The sequence below is a fragment of the Aethina tumida genome, chromosome 4 (assembly GCF_024364675.1).
Source record: "Aethina tumida isolate Nest 87 chromosome 4, icAetTumi1.1, whole genome shotgun sequence".
NCBI classification, from domain to species: Eukaryota; Metazoa; Arthropoda; class Insecta; order Coleoptera; family Nitidulidae; genus Aethina; species Aethina tumida.
In genome coordinates, this window is record NC_065438.1 from 7,206,299 (window position 1) to 7,230,169 (window position 23,871).

The window sequence follows — 23,871 nt, forward strand, 5'->3', positions numbered from 1 at the left end:
TACAATAAATATTTTATATTCTGAATTATTAATTAATAATTTATAATTCCAAAATTGTTTTATACGACCATTGTTTAACGTAATAATATGATTAATTATTACGTAATTATTAAACATAAAGAATCAAATTTGAAACAAAATATTGTTGGCAAAATAATATGAAACTGTATATTTCCTGCATATGTAGCTAATATACAATTACAGCACCAGATAATGCAATGTGGTTGCCTACCTAAATAATTACATGTTTAATAACAAAATAAAATTTTATGTACTAAAAATGTCATGAAATGAAAATTGTAATATGCATTTGATAAATATGTTTATTCAGTCCTTTTTCATATAAAAAATCTTAATATTTCAACTGTTTTGTGGATATAGATATTATTGTTTATAAGACAGCCACAATTATATAATAAGTACAAGCAATTATTATTTAATTATTATATTATTCTTTTTAAGTATACATTAAATAAATACTTATTTTTTACTTAATGCTTCTCATTCTTATCTATAATGTTCAAAATACAATAAATATTCTATATTCTGAATTATTAATTAATAATTTATAATTTCAAAATTTAGATGCCCTTTGTGTAACATTAATTATTATATTATTGTTATTAAATCGTAAAAAATCAAATTGAAACAAAATATTGTTGGCAAAATAATATGGAACTATGAATTTCCTGTATATGTGGCTATTACCAGAGAGATGGTAGAACCAATGCATCCTTAAATTATACAATTCGAGCATTCGAAAATGCAAAGTACAAAATAAAATTAAATGTCTCTTCAGACCTTTTTCATATAAAAAACCTTAACTTTCCAATTGTTCTGTGGATATAGATATTATTGTTAATAAGACATTCACAAAGATATAATAATTACAAGAAATTATTATTTACTTGTTATATTATTAATTATTTTTCGTTTTTCTTGTAATATATAAGATAATATATTACTTTAAATATTTACTTATTTATTTATTTCGAACAAGGATACAATTTTACTCATTTAATGCTTCTATTTCTTATCTAGTTTTCAAAATACAATGAATATTCTACATTCTGAATTATTAATTAATAATTTATAATTTCAAAATTGTTTTAGATGGCCATTGTGTAACATAACAATATTATTATATTACTATTGTTGTTAAATCAATAAAAAATCAAATTTGAAACAAAATATTGTTGGCAAAATAATACGTGTGTATTTTCCTGCATATATGGCTATTATCAGAGAGATGGCAGTACTAAAGCATCTTTAAAATATACAATTACAGCATCCTTATAATGTAATGGTGGTTGTCTACATAAATAATCACTTGTTTAATAACAAAATAAAATTTAATGAAAAAAAAAAATGTTTTATGATGAAATGAAAAATGCATTTGCTAAATATTTCTATTCTGACCTTTTTAAAAGAAAAAAAAACTTAATTTCTCAATTATTCTAGGGATATAGATGTTATTGTTCATAAAACGTCCACGAAGATAATTACAAGTAATTATTATTATCAGTTTTGGTTTTTATGTATTACATAATATATTATTTCAAAACAGATATAAAATATAATTATATTCTAAATCGTAGTATTATAATTTAAAATATACATGGAATTATATTTAATGGTTATTAATATGCTGGTTGTTCAATTAAATTAATGAATTTAGCATGATAAAACTTGTTAATAGACACACAACATAAAATGATTGAAGTAAACTTCCTCTTTTAACAACTCCACTACTAAAACCCTTATTTACCTCCAAACGTAGACAAACAGAAAACTCGGTTCTCAGTTATTTTGTACTTTGTAAATTAAAACGAAAACACTAAGCAAAATAACCAGACTAGTTCCAACAACAATTATCATAATAAATGGAAGCCGCTGGATGTAAATAATATATAATTCTAAGGATAATGGGGCCGGAAAGAACCGCACTTTTAACTAAGATAAATGCAAGTTAAGTAGGGAATTGCGTGCTCCGCAACTACACCCCAAAAGTGTTTTGTCAGATAGCATGCACTTGTCAATCATTCACTCGCGTACCCTCTGTTTGAGGATAAAACCCCATCAAGTGGAATTACCCTAATCAAAAATTTATTTCAATTCATTATTTTGCCATTGTGAGATATTGTATAAATTAATTTAATGTTTCGCAGACGTTTCCCTTCTTAAAATATTTATTTTAATTTGTATTTAGTTTATTAAACATACAATTATCTGCAGTTTAATTAAAAAGAATTAAAAAATAATGGTCGAGACCATCTAAAAATAAATAAATAAATAAATAAATAGTAAAGGTCAGACGATTATTGTTTTAAAGTGGTTCACTTCAACTTGGTCTTGTTAGAAAATAAATTTCGCTAAGCAAGAAATTTCCACCCCATTACAACCAGGACCAGATTAACAAAGGTCAAACTGTTTAAAACTCCCCCGCATTTCAATCGACCGAGATAAAAGAAATACTTGAATCAGAATCATATTTCGAGAATATTTTAATCTTTTTTCAATTCAGTATTTATGAATGCGAGGGCCGAATGAATGAGCTTGTTTCAAATTAAAGCTTTTAGCGCCCCTCTGATCAAAAGGAGCAAAAGAAATATTAAATAGGGGGGGGGCGAAAGTTCAAATTTCGAGGGAGTGATCGTTTAATGAAACCCTGTGGATATAAATGTATTATATATTATTAAATTTGTATTATTTGTAGGAGATCTTTAAATTTAGAATTTCATATATTAATGTTTGTCTTTATTTGGTGTTTATATCAAGATCAAAAAGTGGTGTAAAGTTCAATGCCATTATCAGTGATACAACCGGTTTGGTTCCACTTCCTCCAACGTGGTACTCAATGAAACGTACCTTCAGATAGTAAATTAAGTTCGAACCCGTGGATCGAAAACCCACTTTCAACATCGTCGTAAACAACGGACGAGATAACATGTTATCTGTTACGTACAAATGTGTATAAATAAATTACACACTGACCGCGGTGATGTTGGAGAAGATATCTGCAAATTACGTTTACAGTTTCATCATAAGAAGCTACTGTTCGATAAGAGTTTCAAAACTGTTTCGAAAACCTTGAATCGTGTTTAGTTGTGTTGCCGATGCCACAGTTTTGACAACGTGGTTTGTTTTTGGATTTTTCTTTTTGGAAAATGTCTGTGAAAGTGCCCAAATTTTTGATCGACAATTGGAACGGTTTGACTAAATTAAAGGTAAGTAATATTGTTCTGTTTAACATGATGTTGTTTATTGTCTGGAATTAATTTCAAGGTTGTTAAATCTAGTTAAGTTACAAATTATTTTCATGGGAAAGTAACATTAGTACAGTACATTAAAATAAAATTAGATCGAAATTGAATTGTTTTTAATAAAACGATAAGACCAGATAACAAGATTATTGGTGGATTAAACTATTTACCAGTCAATTTCTGTTAAATATTATACATAACAGCTGTTTTTATTTATTTAGTTTTTACAATATACAGTGATGGCCATATTATAGCAATTTTTAAAAATGTTATATATTTTGGCAATAACTCTTTTATTTAACATAAAAATAAAATAATATTAATGTACCATTGCTCTTTCGTACAGTATTTTAAAAACTACTATAATATTATTCTGCTGGTATAAAAAGTTATTATTTTTCTGAATTGAGCTGGACATAAATATAGCAACTTTAATTTTAAAAGGGAATTATTATGATTAAATCTGTGTTAAGTAATTTAACACTTGTGTCTCTATTTCGTCTTATAATTTTGTCCCATCAATCATTTTTTAAATATACGACAAGACTATATTTCTTCAAGTTTCTTGAATTGCTGTGATGAATTCATTTAAATTTGTAAAATTTTTATGTCGAATTTTGTTATAAACGTGATCCCCCATATTTTCAATAAGTGTGATGTCTGGAGATTAGAACGGGGAAGACAAAACATCGATGCTTTGGTCTTTTAATCAGTCCATCACAATTTGGACTTGTATTTGGGATAGTTTTCGTGTTGAAAAACATTTATTATGAGCATCATTCCTTCAATACACGGAAACAAATTGTTGTTTACTATATTCCTGTATGCAAATGAGTTTAAGGGACCTATGTCAGAAGAATTAAAGCATCCCTTTAGAATAATTGAACCGCCACCCTGTTTCACTGTGGGTATAACAAACTTTTCGTGTAGTTTTGTCCCTGCAGGATGTTTAACATAAGCAGTACCATTATTTTTTATAAATTGAATTTAGACCTGTCACTAAAAACTACTTGTCCCATGTTCTGTAGTACAGTGAATGTGGTCCTAAGCAAGTCAAAATTGGATTTTACTTTATTTTTGCTCTTTGGCTGTTGGATGAAGGTACAATTGTTTCGTTTTCTTATTTATAGTCTTAAAATACAATTGTCTTAAATGGTCATTGTATAATTAAAACTATGATCAATTATTAAAATAATAATAATATTAGATCATAAAACAAAAAAATATTGTTGCCAAATATAAACAGAAAAAACAATAAATATTACAGATACAGGTTTACAATTCAAATAGTACAGCTCCTATTTTTAATATAAACTATTTTAAGAAATTAACTAATTAATAATGATTGATTATTATTAATATTAATGGATTACTATTTAATATTAATTGATTATTATTAATATTAATTTATTATTAATTATATTAATATTTAAAAATAGGTTTTTATTTATAATTGTTACAAAAAATCTTAAAAAATATTGTTTTTCTAAAAATATTTGGCCTGAACTGGAAGCTGGCCACTACTGTGTTAATTAAACTATTTTAATTAATATTAAGTTTCAAAGTTAAGTTTATAAATAATATATTTTACAGTAATTTTTATGTTCTTAGTTTTTTATATTTATATGTTAATTTTAAAAATAATTTCCTATAGAATCATTACTAAGAGAAAAAATCATGACATACAATAATTAATATTAATATTAGTTTATAATAATATTATTATTAATTATAATTTTAATATAATTTTCAAGAAAATAATATTAAATTACAATAAAAAATATAATTGAAGATAATAAGTTTATAAGCATCTACAGAAGAACATGAAGAAATAAGTTAAGTTAATTAATTTAAAATACTTCTTTAAGTTGAACAAGATTTTATGTCTGTTTCATGTATTTTATTTTTTCCAATTAACATATCTTAATTGGAAAAAATATATTAAATTATATATTTCATATTTACAGTTTTAATTTTTAAAAATAATTTGCTATGGAATCCTTGAGAAGAAACAAATATGTTTTGCTATATACAGTAATTAATATTAATGTTAATTAATATTATTATTATTATTATTAATTATATCAATATATTTTTCAATAAAATATCAAATTGCAATAAAAATGTAATTGAAAATAATATAATTTATAAGCATCTGCAGAAGAACTGGAAGAAGTAAGTTGATTAATTTAAAATACTTCTTTAAAGTTGAACAAGATTTTGTTTTATATAATTTGTAAACAATATATTAAATTGTACATTTCATAATAATATTTAATTTTATAAATAATTTGCTTCAGAATCATTGCGTAGAAAAAAATCTTGTTTTCTTATATACAATAATTAATATTAATGTTAATTAATAATAATATAATTTGCTATAGAATCATTATTTAATAATATTAATAATAATAATAATAATAATAATTTTAATATAATTTTCAATAAAATAATATTAAATGGCAATAAAAAGTATAATTGAAAATAATATATTTATATATTTAATAAACAGCATCTAAAGAAGAACTGGAAGAAGTAAGTTAAGTTGATTAATTTAAAATACTTCTTTAAAGGTGAACAAGATTTTGTTTTATATAATTGGAAAAAATATATTAAATTATATATTTCATATTTACATTTTTAATATTAAGTTTCTATGTTTATTAAAGTTTATAAATAATATATTTTACAGTAATTTTTGAGTTCTTAGTTTTTTTTTTAAATTAAATTTGTCATAAAAATGTGTATTTTTTATGGAAAACATAAAAACTTGTTTTGGAACAAATATTTATTTTAATAATTATATATTTGGTGAGATGAGGAGCCACACTATTTAAATAGAAATATATTTTTGTTTACCACGAGTATTTTATATAGGTTAATATTTTATATTCATAAATATTTACATTCACAGTAAATATGTATATTGTTTTAATTTAAAGAATTTGTAATAAAAATGCATACAAATATAACACAAATATTTTATAATATAAAATTGAGTTTTATTTATTTTTATCGCATCACTAAAAATTAAAATCATGTTTGTTATATTGAACGACGATAATATTTACAATTTATTTTTTACATTAAATATAAAATATACAAAGTGCAATATTTAAAGGGAATGATTATTTGTTTTTATAATAAATTGTATACAGTACATTTTCTTTTAATTAAATTTACAAAAGCATTATCTGTCCGGTAAATTTACAATTTAAAACACAATAAACTTCAATATTTAAACGTATTTGTTATCTATAAACTAAAACGAACGCTCAATAATTTTTTACGGCATATCAAACACGAACGAATTGATTTTTAAAACAATATTGTGTTATTATTTACAGATATACAATGGCCAAACAAAACTGCAACGCCGGGGAATATACACGTTGGACCCCATCGACCCCAAGGAGCCGACTTTCGGCAAAATCCTGATAGCGAACCGCGGCGAAATCGCGTGCAGAGTAATAAACACGGCGAAACGAATGGGCATTAAAAGCGTCGCCGTTTATTCCGTGGCGGACGCACAATCCGTAAGAAACCGCAAATTAATCAAAGACCAATGCTTAACGACATTAAATTTAATAACAGAGACATGTAAAGTTGGCGGACGAAAGGGTGTTCATCGGTCCGGCGCCGGCGTCCGACTCCTACCTGGTGATGTCGAAGATCATGGACGCGGTGCGACGGACGGGCGCCGAGGCCGTCCACCCGGGCTACGGGTTCCTGTCGGAGAACGCCAACTTCGTCGGCATGCTGGTACGTCCGCACTCGCAAAGTGACCGCATAAAAATCTTAACGTAGGTTTCGAACAGGAGGAGGAGAAGGTGGCGTTCGTGGGACCGTCGGCGAAGGCGATCACCGGCATGGGGGACAAGTTGGAGTCGAAGCGGTTGGCGATGGCGGCCGGCGTCAACACGATTCCGGGCTTTGATGGGGTGGTCCGGGACGCGGATCACTGCGTCGAGATTTCGAGGGAGATCGGCTATCCCGTTATGATCAAGGCTTCGGCCGGAGGTGGTGGCAAAGGGATGAGGATTGCCAGAAATGACGAAGACGCGAGGTACAGTTTTATTGTTTATAGATTTGACAGACATGAAGGAAACAACGATGCAATGCACACGCTTAATAGATTTCGAATATTAATGAGATAACTATTTATGCCATGTAATGATGATGAAATTTGGTATCAAAAGAAGTTATTAATATTAACATTGTTTAACGATGATGTGGATTCTTTGGTTCAAAGTTCTTTTTGAATCTTATTACATTTTATCTGGGCAAATAATAATTATACTCATTTTTTATTATTAATTAATAGTTAATATACATGTTTATGTTATTTATATTGCTTGAGACTCTTTTATCTTTAAGATGTCTAAACTTTGATAATCGTTCAGTCAAATAAGATAAAAAATTACGACTAAGCTGAATACACGTGGAGACTCCCATTGTTATGCTAAATACAAGGTGTTTCTAAAATACATGGTCAAAATAATGTAGAAAATCTAAATAAAGTTTCTCCTGAAAAAAAATGCGACCCCTGAATTTTATATTTAAAAAATACCTTTTTTAATATATTTATGTATTTTTGGCTCAATAGTATGTATTATTCTAAAATACATATAGTAGATATCACTATTAGGGACATTTTTAAAATGTTAAATATTTTGGCCATTAGTCCTTGTTGTTAACTGTTAAACTAATATTAAGTTACTATTGTAATTTTATACAGTATCATAAAAACTACTATATTCTTATTCTTCTAAAAAATGTTACATATGTTTATCTGAATTGACATAAATATTTAATTTTGAAAGAGACTTTTAATGATTAAATCTGTGTCATTTAATTTATCATTAACACTTTGTATAAAATCTTTTTTGTTGTATAATTTTGACCCATCTCTGAATATGATGAATGAAGGCCCCTAAAGTAAAAAGTTTGTATAATTTTGCCTACAGAAAAAAAAAATAGATTGACTAGTTGCATAGAAGACACAACAATAACAAATTTACTTACAATTCAATTTAATAATTTTTTAGTATATATACGAATATTCAACGTCAATGAATATTTTTAAAACTATTAAGAATTTCATGTTTTTAGGATATTTCAGTTTTAATAATTGAATAAAGTAAATGTGACAGAAAAGTAATTTCTATAGGAGAAATAAAAAAAATATTTAGATTATCTTCATTAATAGACGTATCCTGTGTTCCCAAATTTTGATCACCTATTTTAGAAACACCTTATATATTATGGGTCCTTAATTTGAACAGAATATTAATTAAAATATCCATCTGATTTTGAAGAATACAAAGATTATATTGAAAAATTTTAATATAATTTTCAAGAAAATAATATTAAATTACAATATAAAATATAATTGAAAATAATATAGCTTATAAGCATCTACAGAAGAAGTGGAAGAAGTAAGTGAAGATGATTAATTTAAAATACTTCTTTAAAGTTGAACAAGATTTCGTTTCATATAGTTTGAAACAATATATTAAATTATATATTTCATATTTATATTTTAGTTTTTAAAAATAATTTACTGTAGAATCATTGTGAAGAAAAAAATATGTTTTGCTATATACAATATTTAATATTAATGTTAATTAATCATAATATTATTATTTATTATAATTTTAATAAAATTTTCAATAAAATAATATCAAATTGCATTAAAAAATATAATTGAAAATAATATAGTTTATAAGCAAGAAAAACTGAAAGTTAGTTGATTATTTTAAAATACTTCTATAAAGTTAAACAAGATTTTACTTCATATAAATGGAAACAATATATTAAATTATATATTTCATATTTATATTTTTGGTTTTTAAAAATAAATTGCTATAGAATCATTCCGAAGTAAAAAATATATTTTTCTGTATATAGTAATTAATATTAATATTATTTAATAATAATATTATTATTAATTTTAATTTTAATATAATTTTCAAGATATTAAAATTTCAATAAAAAATATAATTGAAAATAATATACAATAGTTTATAAGCATCTACAGAAGAACTGAAAGAAGTAAGTTAAGTTGATTATTTTAAAATACTTCTATAAAGTTAAACAAGATTTTTTTTCATATAAATGGAAACAATATATTAAATTATATATTTCATATTTATATTTTTAGTTTTTAAAAATAATTTGCTATAGAATTATTGCGAAGTAAAAAATATTATTTAATAATAATATTATTATTAATTATAATTTTAATATAATTTTCAAGATATTAAAATTAGATTTCAATAAAAAATGTAATTGAAAATAATATACAATAGTTTATAAACATCTACAGAAGAACTGGAAGAAGTAAGTTAATTTAAGTAATTTAAAATACTTCTTTAAAGTTGATCAAGATTTTGTTTTATATAATTTGAAATAATATATTAAATTATATATTTCATATTTATATTTAATTTTAAAAATAATTTACTAAAGAATCTTTGAGAAGAAAAAAATATATTTTTCTATATACAGTAATTAATATTAATATTATTTGATAATAATAATATTATTAATTATAATTTTAATATAATTTTCAATATAAAATATAATTGAAAATAATATACAATAGTTTATAAACATCTACAGAAGAACTGGAAGAAGCAAGTTAATTTAATTAATTTAAAATACTTCTTTAAAGTTGATCAAGATTTTGTTTTATGTAATTTGAAACAATATAGTAAATTATATACTTCATATTTATATTTTTAGTTTTTAAAAATAATTTGCTATATAATCATAGCGAAGAGAAAAACATATTTTTCTATATACAGTAATTAATATTAATATTAATTAATATTAAAATTATTATTAATTATAATTTTAGTATAATTTTCAAGATATTCAAATTAAATTGCAATAAAAAATATAATTGAAAATAATATACAATAGTTTATAAGCATCTACAGAAGAACTGGAAGAAGTAAGTTAAGTTAATTAATTTAAAATACTTTTTATATAATTTGAAATAATATATTAAATTATATATTTCATATTTATATTTAATTTTAAAAAATCTTTGAGAAGAAAAAAATATATTTTTCTATATACAGTAATTAATATTAATATTAATTATTAATTATAATTTTAATATAATTTTCAAGAAATTAAATCATATAAAAATATAATTGACAATAATATTATGTATAAGCATCTATAGCAGAATTGGAAGAAATAAGTTAAGTTGATTAATAAATTTAAAATACTTCTTTAAAGTTGAACAAGATTTTATTTCATATAATTGGAGACTATATATTAAATTATATATTTCATATTTAGATGTTAATATTAAAAATATTCTGTTATAGAATCATTGCATTGTATTCAAAAATTAATATTAGTTAATAATAATATAATTATTTTTAATTATAATTTTAATATAATTATCAAGAAAATATTATTAAATTACAATAAAAAATATAATTGACTGTAATATAGCATCTACAAAAGAACTGGAAGGAATAAATAAAGTTAATTAATTTAAAATACTTCTTTAAAGCTGAACACGATTTTATTTTATATAATTGGAAACAATATATTAAATTATATATTTCATATTTATATGTTTATTTTAATTTTTAAAAATAATTTACTATAGAATCCTTCAAACGAAAAAAACTTGTTTTGTCATATACAATATTGCAAATAGAATAAATAGAAACCGAACACCAGACAACACAATTAATATGTATTGTGTGAAATGCCATTATCAATATTAATAGTCCTGTGTACATTGAATATTAGTATATAATGCCTGAGCTTATCTATTAATTTCCATATCAGCTTCTCTATCTGCTTTACTGGGTCAACCTATGTGTGCTCAATGCCCGAATTCGCATCGCAGAATTATATTGGAAACGACCGAAAATGCCATCGTAAAACAGATTTAATTGCAAATTTATATTATTTCAGTCCGTACAACGTCGAAATCAATTTTTGATACTGTATCATAATTTGATACGCCGTTTTGCGTTGGAACAACAAACTGGACTAATGCATTATTAATGTAAAACATAAATCGTGCGATAAAATTAATATTTGAATTATTAAAAAGGTACCCCGAACGCAAATGGACCTGAACAAATTTAATTTGGCCGGGTTCGATTCGTTCGACGGCTCCATTGTCGATGCCGGCGAAGGTTTCGCAAACATTTGCCGTAATCTGCTGGGCATTTTGTTTTTCAGGGAAGGGTTCAAGCTGTCCACGCAGGAAGCCCTGTCCAGTTTCGGGGACAGTAGGATGCTGGTCGAGAAATTCATCGACAACCCTCGTCACATTGAAATACAAGTATTGGGTGATAAACATGGGAACGTGATTTATCTGAACGAAAGAGAGTGCAGTATTCAGAGAAGAAACCAAAAAGTCATAGAAGAAGCTCCAAGGTAAATACTGAAATTGGTTCAAATTGTAGGACAATAAAATTACTGAATAAAAATTCACAGAAACGTTTACCTTTAAAGTTATGTCATGTTAAAGGAGAATTTATGTTTCCAACTCTTGATAATACTAAAATATAGATAATTTTATTTACAGACTAATATCGTGTGTGTTTATTCAAACCGTCGCAATTACACATTGAAAGCATTAATTTTCTATAGTAAAAATATGTTTTTAGTATGGCGTGCGTGGAGGTCGAATGAGATTATTTCAAATTAAAAATATGTGTACATTTCCATAATAGATGTGCACATAGCTCAAACCCCGGGTAATAAATACCAAGGACCGTGATTTCTGCCATCTATAATTTAAAAATGCTTTATGAAAAACCAGCCTCATATGTATATCGCAATATTTATTGCCTTTATGAGTGCCTGTTTAATTACGGGATTATTAAAGTTATTATTTATTTGTCATAAAAATATATTAAAGCAGAAATGTGTAATTTTAACAAAGGGGTGTGGAATTTATTTGGTTTTTATGGGGTCATGGAAATGACAAAATTATTTCATAATTAATATATTTCCAGTTATAAATTTCAAATTTTAATTACCCTTGTTCCAAATATACAAATATTATTAATTAAAAATTAATTAATTGAACAGAAACAGTACATAATTATCAACTGCTTTTTCCAGTGTTTTCTTGGACGAAGAAACGAGGAGGGCCATGGGTCAACAGGCAGTGAACCTGTGCAAACAACTGGGCTACTCTTCAGCCGGAACCGTAGAGTTCCTCGTGGACGAAAACCGCAACTTCTACTTCCTCGAAATGAACACCAGACTTCAAGTCGAACATCCCATCACCGAGTGCATAACTGGTGTAGATCTGGTCCAGCAGATGATACGGGTGGCCAAAGGCCACAAGTTGAATATCAAACAGGAAGACGTGAAGATCAACGGTTGGGCCATCGAAAGCAGAGTGTACGCAGAAGATCCTTACAAGAGTTTCGGTTTGCCCAGCATAGGAAGGCTGCACAAGTACATTGAGCCTTCTAAGCTTCCAGGAGTTAGATGCGACAGTGGCATCGAAGAAGGAAGTGAAATTAGTATGTATTATGATCCTATGATTTGCAAACTTGTGTGTTATGGCAAAAACAGGCAAGAAGCAATCGACAGAAGTATTACTGCTTTGGATTCGTACATTATCAGAGGTGTTACTCACAACATTCCTTTACTCAGGGACATTTTAACTGAAGAAAACTTCAAGCAGGGGAAGATTAGCACGAATTACCTGCCACAAATATATCCTGACGGTTTTAAAGGACTGCAACTCAATGAGACTGACAAGAACAAACTGTTAACAATCGCCTGTGCTTTGTATGCCACGAACTCTCTTCGCAACAGGAATTATTTGAACGGGCCTCAAATTAAAATCCATAAAGGGACGCTTCAAAAATGGCAACTCAGTGCAAGGTTAAACGAAGAGGTATTAAACGTCAACGTCACTCAAAGCAACGGCAAGTTCCAAGTGACAATCAATGATGTAATCCATGAGGTGGAGAAGAAAGATCTGAATTTGGCCAGTAGTATTCTCGAAACTAAAGTCAATGATGAACCTGTAGTGATGCAACTGTTTTCTAAGAATGCAGCTGGTGAATTTCAAATAGTTTACAAAGGGACTAACTTCAAGATAAATATTTTATCGAAGAAGTCATCGGATTTGTTGCATCTGATGCCAGAGAAACCAAAAGTGGATGTTTCTAAGTTGGTGAAGTCACCAATGCCTGGACTTGTGAAGAGTGTTGCTTGCGTTGTTGGTGATATGGTTGCGGAAGGACAAGAACTTTGTATTATTGGTGAGTGCCGGATTTTAATTTAGAATTGTTTGAGTTTGTAACACTTCATTCATTTTTACAGAGGCAATGAAAATGCAAAACTCGATGGTGGCAGCAACAACAGGAAAGATAAAGACGGTGAACGTGAAAGCCGGAGATACAGTTGGAGAAGATGATGTTTTAGTGGAACTGGAATAAAAGTTTTAATATATTTTATATTTTTTATATTGTTACAATAAAATATTTTAGTTGTTTTTATTACTCCGTCTTTGTTCCTCTCACAATCTATGTCTTAAATATAAAACACAAAATGATAATTTGATTAGTAATTATATAATATTTCATCTGCAAACTTTTATGTCGGTGCTAGAAGTTGAAATTTATATCCTTTTAGGAGTTTACAATCTATTTTTAATTGTCAAAGTTAAGCTAGTTACGTGTCTTTTACCACTAACACTACAGTGGAGATCCTTGTCGACAAGAACCACAACTTCTCTTCCATCGACGAGTGCAGAACCGGTGTGGATCTGATCCAGCAGATGATCAGTGTGGTCAAAGGGCACAGGTGAACATCAAACAAAAGGACGTGAAGATCAACGGTTGGGCCATCGAAAGCAGAGTGTACGCAGAAGATCCTTACAAGAGTTTCGGTTTGCCTAGCATAGGAAGGCTGCACAAGTACATTGAGCTTTCTAAGCTTCCAGGAGTTAGATGCGACAGTGGCATCGAAGAAGGAAGTGAAATTAGCATGTATTATGATCCCATGATATGCAAACTTGTGTGTTATGGCAAAAACAGGCAAGAAGCAATCGACAGAAGTATTACTGCTTTGGATTCGTACATTATCAGAGGTGTTACTCACAACATTCCTTTACTCAGAGACATTTTAACTGAAGAAAACTTCAAACAGGGGAAGATCAGCACGAATTACCTGCCACAAATTTATCCTGACGGTTTTAAAGGACTGCAACTCAATGAGACTGACAAGAACAAACTGTTAACAATCGCCTGTGCTTTGTATGCCACAAACTCTCTTCGCAACAGGAATTATTTGAACGGGCCTCAAATTAAAATCCATAAAGGGACGCTTCAAAAATGGCAACTCAGTGCTAGGTTAAACAAAGAGGTATTAAACGTCAACGTCACTCAAAGCAACGGCAAGTTCCAAGTGACAATCAATGATGTAGTCCATGAGGTGGTGAAGAAAGATCTGAATTTGGCCAGTAGTATTCTCGAAACTAAAGTCAATGATGAACCTGTAGTGATGCAACTGTTTTCTAAGAATGCAGCTGGTGAATTTCAAATAGTTTACAAAGGGACTAACTTCAAGATAAATATTTTATCGAAGAAGTCATCGGATTTGTTGCATCTGATGCCAGAGAAACCAAAAGTGGATGTTTCTAAGTTGGTGAAGTCACCAATGCCTGGACTTGTGAAGAGTGTTGCTTGCGTTGTTGGTGATATGGTTGCGGAAGGACAAGAACTTTGTATTATTGGTGAGTGCCGGATTTTAATTTAGAATTGTTTGAGTTTGTAACACTTCATTCATTTTTACAGAGGCAATGAAAATGCAAAACTCGATGGTGGCAGCAACAACAGGAAAGATAAAGACGGTGAATGTGAAAGCCGGAGATACAGTTGGAGAAGATGATGTTTTAGTGGAACTGGAATAAAAGTTTTAATATATTTTATATTTTTTATATTGTTACAATAAAATATTTTAGTTGTTTTTATTACTCCGTCTTTGTTCCTCTCACAATCTGTCTTAAATATAAAACACAAAATGATAATTTGATTAGTAATTATATAATATTTCATCTGCAAACTTTTATGTCGGTGCTAGAAGTTGAAATTTATATCCTTTTGGGAGTTTACAATCTATTTTTAATTGTCAAAGTTAAACTAGTTACGTGTCTTTTACCACTAACACTACAGTGGAGATCCTTGTCGACAAGAACCACAACTTCTCTTCCATCGACGAGTGCAGAACCGGTGTGGATCTGATCCAGCAGATGATCAGTGTGGTCAAAGGGCACAGGTGAACATCAAACAAAAGGACGTGAAGATCAACGGTTGGGCCATCGAAAGCAGAGTGTACGCAGAAGATCCTTACAAGAGTTTCGGTTTGCCCAGCATAGGAAGGCTGCACAAGTACATTGAGCCTTCTAAGCTTCCAGGAGTTAGATGCGACAGTGGCATCGAAGAAGGAAGTGAAATTAGTATGTATTATGATCCTATGATTTGCAAACTTGTGTGTTATGGCAAAAACAGGCAAGAAGCAATCGACAGAAGTATTACTGCTTTGGATTCGTACATTATCAGAGGTGTTACTCACAACATTCCTTTACTCAGGGACATTTTAACTGAAGAAAACTTCAAGCAGGGGAAGATTAGCACGAATTACCTGCCACAAATATATCCTGACGGTTTTAAAGGACTGCAACTCAATGAGACTGACAAGAACAAACTGTTAACAATCGCCTGTGCTTTGTATGCCACGAACTCTCTTCGCAACAGGAATTATTTGAACGGGCCTCAAATTAAAATCCATAAAGGGACGCTTCAAAAATGGCAACTCAGTGCAAGGTTAAACGAAGAGGTATTAAACGTCAACGTCACTCAAAGCAACGGCAAGTTCCAAGTGACAATCAATGATGTAATCCATGAGGTGGAGAAGAAAGATCTGAATTTGGCCAGTAGTATTCTCGAAACTAAAGTCAATGATGAACCTGTAGTGATGCAACTGTTTTCTAAGAATGCAGCTGGTGAATTTCAAATAGTTTACAAAGGGACTAACTTCAAGATAAATATTTTATCGAAGAAGTCATCGGATTTGTTGCATCTGATGCCAGAGAAACCAAAAGTGGATGTTTCTAAGTTGGTGAAGTCACCAATGCCTGGACTTGTGAAGAGTGTTGCTTGCGTTGTTGGTGATATGGTTGCGGAAGGACAAGAACTTTGTATTATTGGTGAGTGCCGGATTTTAATTTAGAATTGTTTGAGTTTGTAACACTTCATTCATTTTTACAGAGGCAATGAAAATGCAAAACTCGATGGTGGCAGCAACAACAGGAAAGATAAAGACGGTGAACGTGAAAGCCGGAGATACAGTTGGAGAAGATGATGTTTTAGTGGAACTGGAATAAAAGTTTTAATATATTTTATATTTTTTATATTGTTACAATAAAATATTTTAGTTGTTTTTATTACTCCGTCTTTGTTCCTCTCACAATCTATGTCTTAAATATAAAACACAAAATGATAATTTGATTAGTAATTATATAATATTTCATCTGCAAACTTTTATGTCGGTGCTAGAAGTTGAAATTTATATCCTTTTAGGAGTTTACAATCTATTTTTAATTGTCAAAGTTAAACTAGTTACGTGTCTTTTACCACTAACACTACAGTGGAGATCCTTGTCGACAAGAACCACAACTTCTCTTCCATCGACGAGTGCAGAACCGGTGTGGATCTGATCCAGCAGATGATCAGTGTGGTCAAAGGCCACAGGTGAACATCAAACAAAAGGACGTGAAGATCAACGGTTGGGCCATCGAAAGCAGAGTGTACGCAGAAGATCCTTACAAGAGTTTCGGTTTGCCCAGCATAGGAAGGCTGCACAAGTACATTGAGCCTTCTAAGCTTCCAGGAGTTAGATGCGACAGTGGCATCGAAGAAGGAAGTGAAATTAGTATGTATTATGATCCTATGATTTGCAAACTTGTGTGTTATGGCAAAAACAGGCAAGAAGCAATCGACAGAAGTATTACTGCTTTGGATTCGTACATTATCAGAGGTGTTACTCACAACATTCCTTTACTCAGGGACATTTTAACTGAAGAAAACTTCAAGCAGGGGAAGATTAGCACGAATTACCTGCCACAAATATATCCTGACGGTTTTAAAGGACTGCAACTCAATGAGACTGACAAGAACAAACTGTTAACAATCGCCTGTGCTTTGTATGCCACGAACTCTCTTCGCAACAGGAATTATTTGAACGGGCCTCAAATTAAAATCCATAAAGGGACGCTTCAAAAATGGCAACTCAGTGCAAGGTTAAACGAAGAGGTATTAAACGTCAACGTCACTCAAAGCAACGGCAAGTTCCAAGTGACAATCAATGATGTAATCCATGAGGTGGAGAAGAAAGATCTGAATTTGGCCAGTAGTATTCTCGAAACTAAAGTCAATGATGAACCTGTAGTGATGCAACTGTTTTCTAAGAATGCAGCTGGTGAATTTCAAATAGTTTACAAAGGGACTAACTTCAAGATAAATATTTTATCGAAGAAGTCATCGGATTTGTTGCATCTGATGCCAGAGAAACCAAAAGTGGATGTTTCTAAGTTGGTGAAGTCACCAATGCCTGGACTTGTGAAGAGTGTTGCTTGCGTTGTTGGTGATATGGTTGCGGAAGGACAAGAACTTTGTATTATTGGTGAGTGCCGGATTTTAATTTAGAATTGTTTGAGTTTGTAACACTTCATTCATTTTTACAGAGGCAATGAAAATGCAAAACTCGATGGTGGCAGCAACAACAGGAAAGATAAAGACGGTGAACGTGAAAGCCGGAGATACAGTTGGAGAAGATGATGTTTTAGTGGAACTGGAATAAAAGTTTTAATATATTTTATATTTTTTATATTGTTACAATAAAATATTTTAGTTGTTTTTATTACTCCGTCTTTGTTCCTCTCACAATCTATGTCTTAAATATAAAACACAAAATGATAATTTGATTAGTAATTATATAATATTTCATCTGCAAACTTTTATGTCGGTGCTAGAAGTTGAAATTTATATCCTTTTAGGAGTTTACAATCTATTTTTAATTGTCAAAGTTAAACTAGTTACGTGTCTTTTACCACTAACACTACAGTGGAGATCCTTGTCGACAAGAACCACAACTTCTCTTCCATCGACGAGTGCAGAACCGGTGTGGATCTGATCCAGCAGATGATCAGTGTGGTCAAAGGCCACAGGTGAACATCAAACAAAAGGACGTGAAGATCAACGGTTGGGCCATCGAAAGCAGAGTGTACGCAGAAGATCCTTACAAGAGTTTCGGTTTGCCTAGCATAGGAAGGCTGCACAAGTACATTGAGCTTTCTAAGCTTCCAGGAGTTAGATGCGACAGTGGCATCGAAGAAGGAAGTGAAATTAGCATGTATTATGATCCCATGATATGCAAACTTGTGTGCTATGGCAAAAACAGGCAAGAAGCAATCGACAGAAGTATTACTGCTTTGGATTCGTACATTATCAGAGGTGTTACTCACAACATTCCTTTACTCAGAGACATTTTAACTGAAGAAAACTTCAAACAGGGGAAGATCAGCACGAATTACCTGCCACAAATTTATACTGACGGTTTTAAAGGACTGCAACTCAATGAGACTGACAAGAACAAACTGTTAACAATCGCCTGTGCTTTGTATGCCACGAACTCTCTTCGCAACAGAAATTATTTGAACGGGCCTCAAATTAAAATTCATAAAGGGACGAGTCAAAAATGGCAACTCAGTGCTAGGTCAAACGAAGAGGTATTAAACGTCAACGTCACTCAAAGCAACGGCAAGTTCCAAGTGACAATCAATGATGTAATCCATGAGGTGGAGAAGAAAGATCTGAATTTGGCCAGTAGTATTCTCGAAACTAAAGTCAATGATGAACCTGTAGTGATGCAACTGTTTTCTAAGAATGCATCTGGTGAATTTCAAATAGTTTACAAAGGGATTAACTTCAAAATAAATATTTTATCGAAGAAGTCGTCGGATTTGTTGCATCTGATGCCAGAGGAACCAAAAGTGGACGTTTCTAAGTTGGTGAAGTCACCAATGCCTGGACTTGTGAAGAGTGTCGCTTGCGTTGTTGGTGATATGGTTGCTGAAGGACAAGAACTTTGTATTATTGGTAAGTGTAGGATTTTAATTTTGAATTATTTGAGTTTTTAAGACTTCATTAATTTTTACAGAGGCAATGAAAATGCAGAACTCGATGGTGGCGGCAACAACAGGCAAGATAAAAACAGTGAACGTGAAAGCCGGAGATACAGTTGGAGAAGATGATGTTTTAGTTGAACTGGAATAAAAGTTTTAATATATTTTATATTTTTTATATTGTTACAATAAAATGTTTTAGATCCTTTTATTATTCCATCTTCGCCCCCTCACAATTTACGTCCTAAATGTAAAATACAACAAGATAATTTGATTAGGAATTATATTTCATCTGTAAAATTTCATGTACGTGCCCGAAATTGAAATTTATGTCCTATCAGGAATTTACAATTTATTTTTAGTTGTCAAAATTAAACTAGTTACGTGTCTTCCACCACTAAAACTACCTTTGATCATAACGATAAATATCCAACCAACACTAATTCAGTGGTCAGTCGTTCCTCAAGGGATGCAGTATCGTGGACCACGCTGCAAATTTAATGAACGACCCGTGTAATTTAAGGGCTGCTTCAATACGAATTAATGTCAGTTTTGGGGGGGCGAGGGGAAAAATGTCGTCGCAATGATCGGGGGATTCGTTAAGGGCCATTCAAAATTAAGGGTCTTAAATTGCGACACGTTTTTTGGGTGCTCCTGAACGAGTGTGGATTTTAGATTTAGTTAATTGCTTCGATGTATGAATTTATCGCGACGAGAAATTCAATTTACTGATGGGAAAAGTTTGTGGGTGTTTCGGGGGTTTCCTGGAATTTCACATTTCTAGAATTTATTGTAATACATTACATTATTGCTTTTGAAAGTTTGATATAAAGCCGGGCGGCGTAATACCAATAATTTCTCTTCACGAGGTAAATTTAATTTATGTAAAGGAAACTTTTTAATATCTAGATATGAGTTAGTGGATCTAACCTCAGTGAAGTTCTGCGGAAAGTTTTTAAAATCCCGATTTGAAACTTTTTTATATCGTAACTAACAAAAGATTTATATCCACTTACAAAGTTAACTAGAATTTATCTTGGGCACTCAATTTGTGTGAATATGCATACAGCTTTTTCAACTACCTGGAACTACTTTGATGATTATTTTTAGCTTGTTCAAAACTTTTATCTTACTAGTTACTAAAAAATAAATCTGAAAAATAATATCTTCTGGATATTAACACAAAGTTCTTTGGCATCTGGGGCCAAATCAATAATTAAACCAAAGGCCTGTTTTGGGGAATATATTAATTTTCAATGGGGTGGTGTTGTTTCATCGTATCACTTTCCCCGGCGACTAAATTAACATCCAAAGGTCATCATTAAATCATCCTCAACTGTTAATTCGTAGTCCCTTAATTCATGTAAATTATCAATCGATATAAACTTTTCAGCCAAACTGGTAACTTCTGAGGACGACACATTTAATTTATCAGCTCTCAGTCACCAATTGATACAATAAACTTACCCTCCAGGCATGTTTATTGTGCGATAAAAATAAATACAAATTCGTTTGAGCGACGGAAATGGCCTTAAGGGACTGCGAAGTGCCCCACGACAATAATGAAGTAGTTGTAAAACATTTGGCTAGGATTTAAAACTTTTTAATTCGATTAAGTACTCGGCTAGAGAGGATCGACTTAAATTTCACCAAGTTCGCTCTAAAATAACTTCTGTGTCATCGGAAAACAATTGAAAAGATGATCGGCCTATAGAACACAATTAAAAGATGCCAAAACCACTTTAAATTTAGATTGAAAGTTTTATAAAGTCACTTCAGGTTCGGAATTACCGATATCTCGTTTCAGTCGATGTTTTATCATTGAATAAATGTTTTCCGATTCGGTTTTGAATTTAATGCGGTGTATAAACCAGTTCACCATATTTGTAAATGCATTAGTTCGATTGCCTGGTTGTTTACGTACAAATTGTACGGCACAATATATATCAAAATCAATAAGTGATTAAATAAATGTCTTTTGTGAGCTGAAACTTGGGGCCATGTATTAATAAATTAACTCCGTGTTGTCGAGTAACTAAAGGTAAAATTCAGTCGCAAATAAATGTTAGACCATTGAAAATTAATTCCAGTTCGACGAGACAAACTTTTGATTTGGTTTTGGTTAAATTACAGCTTTCAGCGGGACTGGATGAAAAGCGGGGCAAGACAAAAGGACCAGCTTTTCAGGCGACACCTTTCAGACTGCGAAGTCCCGAAGTTAAGCAATAAAAGACATGTCTGTTTTGTTACAATCCGTATAAAACACTGAATCTCTGTTTGAACCTTGTACAGTATTCAAGCGACAATTTTCCAAATAGAAAGAACTGTTTCAGCGTTTTTTGTCCGGGACAAATGTTGTCACATCCTGAAACCTTTCCAGTTCTCGACAACGACTTGTTTTAGTCGAATTTTTGTATTAAGTTTAATTTACAACGAAATATATCGTATATATAGGACATTTCAATGCGGCCAGAACTGAAATACAAATAAAACATAAATCTGGTGAATCCCAGAACTGAACTGCGGTTATTTGAAACACGGTTTCGAGAACGGTTTTACTGACAGTCACAGCGCTTAAATTAAAAACTTTTAAATTTCACCGTCGAACCGAGACCAGAACGGCTGAAACGGATAGTTTTAAAGTTCGGCCAATAGTTCAATCAGAGTCAATTCACGAGTTGATAAATTAATTGTATCGTCCCCAGAAGTTGGCGTTTTGCAAATTAATTAAAATCGACGGTTGGTCGCCGAAGTTTTTCAACTATCGATTGATAATTCATACCGATTTGGCTGCAGCTGACTGTGCTGATTAAATGATGAGCTTCCTACGTTGACTTTGGGAAGTTTGCGATGAAGGGAAGGTACACTGTTCCAAGAAATTAATGAACCACACCAATAATACTTTTTCTATATTTATTTAAAAATAGGTTTTTATTTATAATTGTTATAAAAAATCTTAAATAATATTGTTTTTCTATAAAATTTGTTAGTCCCACGTTAACATAACCGTTTTTGATATATTTCAGTTTTAATGCTTAATTTTAATTTTTCTCAATTAAAACAATAACATTAAAAGTGAAATATCTCAAAAATGGCTATGTTAAGGAAAATTAATCAAGAGAAGCTTTTTTTTCTAAATTGCTCAAAGAATATTAAATGCTTAATATTTTTAAAAAATATACGGTGGCGTAAAAAATAAGTTAAAAAAGGAGGAAACTCAGTGTGGGCTGAAAAGTTCGTAGGCTGATACATAAATGACGCTACTAGTGTTAAGTCCATATGATTTTCAGTTAGTCCTAACCTTCAAAAGACACGTGTATAAATTTGACAGCTGTCGCACTATTAGTTTGCGAGTTATAGCATTTTGAGTGAATCAACTTTTATTAGTTGGATTAAAAGGAATCGTGTGTTAATAAAAAAAAAATATATAAAAATGGTATCGAAAAATTGTATGACCTCTATAATCGCTGTATCGCCCTCAAAGGTAACTTTGGGAAGTTTGCGATGAAGGGAAGGTACACTGTTCCAAGAAATTAATGAACCACACCAATAATACTCTTTGTATATTTATTTAAAAATAGGTTTTTATTTATAATTGTTATAAAAAATCTTAAATAATATTGTTTTTTATAAGAATTAGTTAGTCCCACGTTAACATAGCCGTTTTTGATATATTTCAGTCGTAATGCTTAATTTTAATTTTTCTCAATTAAAACAATAACATTAAAAGTGAAATAACCCAAAAATGGCTATGTTAAGGAAAATTAATCAAGAGAAACTTTTTTTTCAAAATTGCTCAAAGAATATTAAATGCTTAATATTTTTAAAAAATATACAGTGGCGTAGAAAATAATTTAAAAAAGGAGGAAACCCAGTGTGGGCTGAAAAGTTCGTAGGCTGATACATAAATTACGCTACTAGTATTAAATCCATATGATTTTCAGTTAGCCCCAACCTTTAAAAGGTATGTGTATAAATTTGACAGCTGTCTTACTATTTTGAGTGAAGCAACTTTTATTAGTTGGATTAAAAGGAAGTTCGAATACTATTGAAGTCGAGACTTGGCTTGATAAACATTATTCGGACTATAAAAATGGCATCGAAAAATTATATGACCGCTATAATCATTGTATCCCCTTCGGAGGTAACTATATTGAATAATAAAATCAAATTCTATCAAAAAAAAGATTTTTTCCATGCTAGCCTACGAACTTTTCAGCCCAACTATTATGTGGTTGTGTCTATTTAAAGTTAATTCTGTTGGACATAAATAAAATTTATTATTTAAGCTTCCAGAAGTCCAGAAGGGGGAAATACAATTTTGTGCCATGTAACAAGATCGTTAGTGCACGTAGAAAATGAATGCAACACATTGAACACGTATCGGCTGTTGGAAGTCAAAAGGGCGTGTGC

General features: G+C 30.2%; 1 protein-coding gene and 2 pseudogenes across 1 annotated transcript; all 3 read left to right on the top strand.

The window, feature by feature from the left end:
• The first annotated feature begins 2,932 nt into the window (after window positions 1-2,932).
• Window positions 2,933-13,774, top strand: LOC109606040 (propionyl-CoA carboxylase alpha chain, mitochondrial-like). Its single transcript, XM_020022614.2, has 7 exons — window positions 2,933-3,227; window positions 6,611-6,799; window positions 6,858-7,025; window positions 7,082-7,329; window positions 11,484-11,681; window positions 12,375-13,534; window positions 13,596-13,774. The coding sequence occupies exons 1-7, from the start codon at window positions 3,168-3,170 to the stop codon at window positions 13,709-13,711; spliced, it is 2,139 nt and encodes a 712-aa protein (XP_019878173.1). The 5' UTR covers window positions 2,933-3,167; the 3' UTR covers window positions 13,712-13,774.
• Window positions 13,775-13,870: 96 nt separating this feature from the next.
• Window positions 13,871-18,197, top strand: LOC109605144 (propionyl-CoA carboxylase alpha chain, mitochondrial-like; annotated as a pseudogene).
• Window positions 18,198-18,293: 96 nt separating this feature from the next.
• On the top strand, window positions 18,294-19,667 carry LOC109606039 (propionyl-CoA carboxylase alpha chain, mitochondrial-like; annotated as a pseudogene).
• The last annotated feature ends 4,204 nt before the right edge of the window (window positions 19,668-23,871 follow it).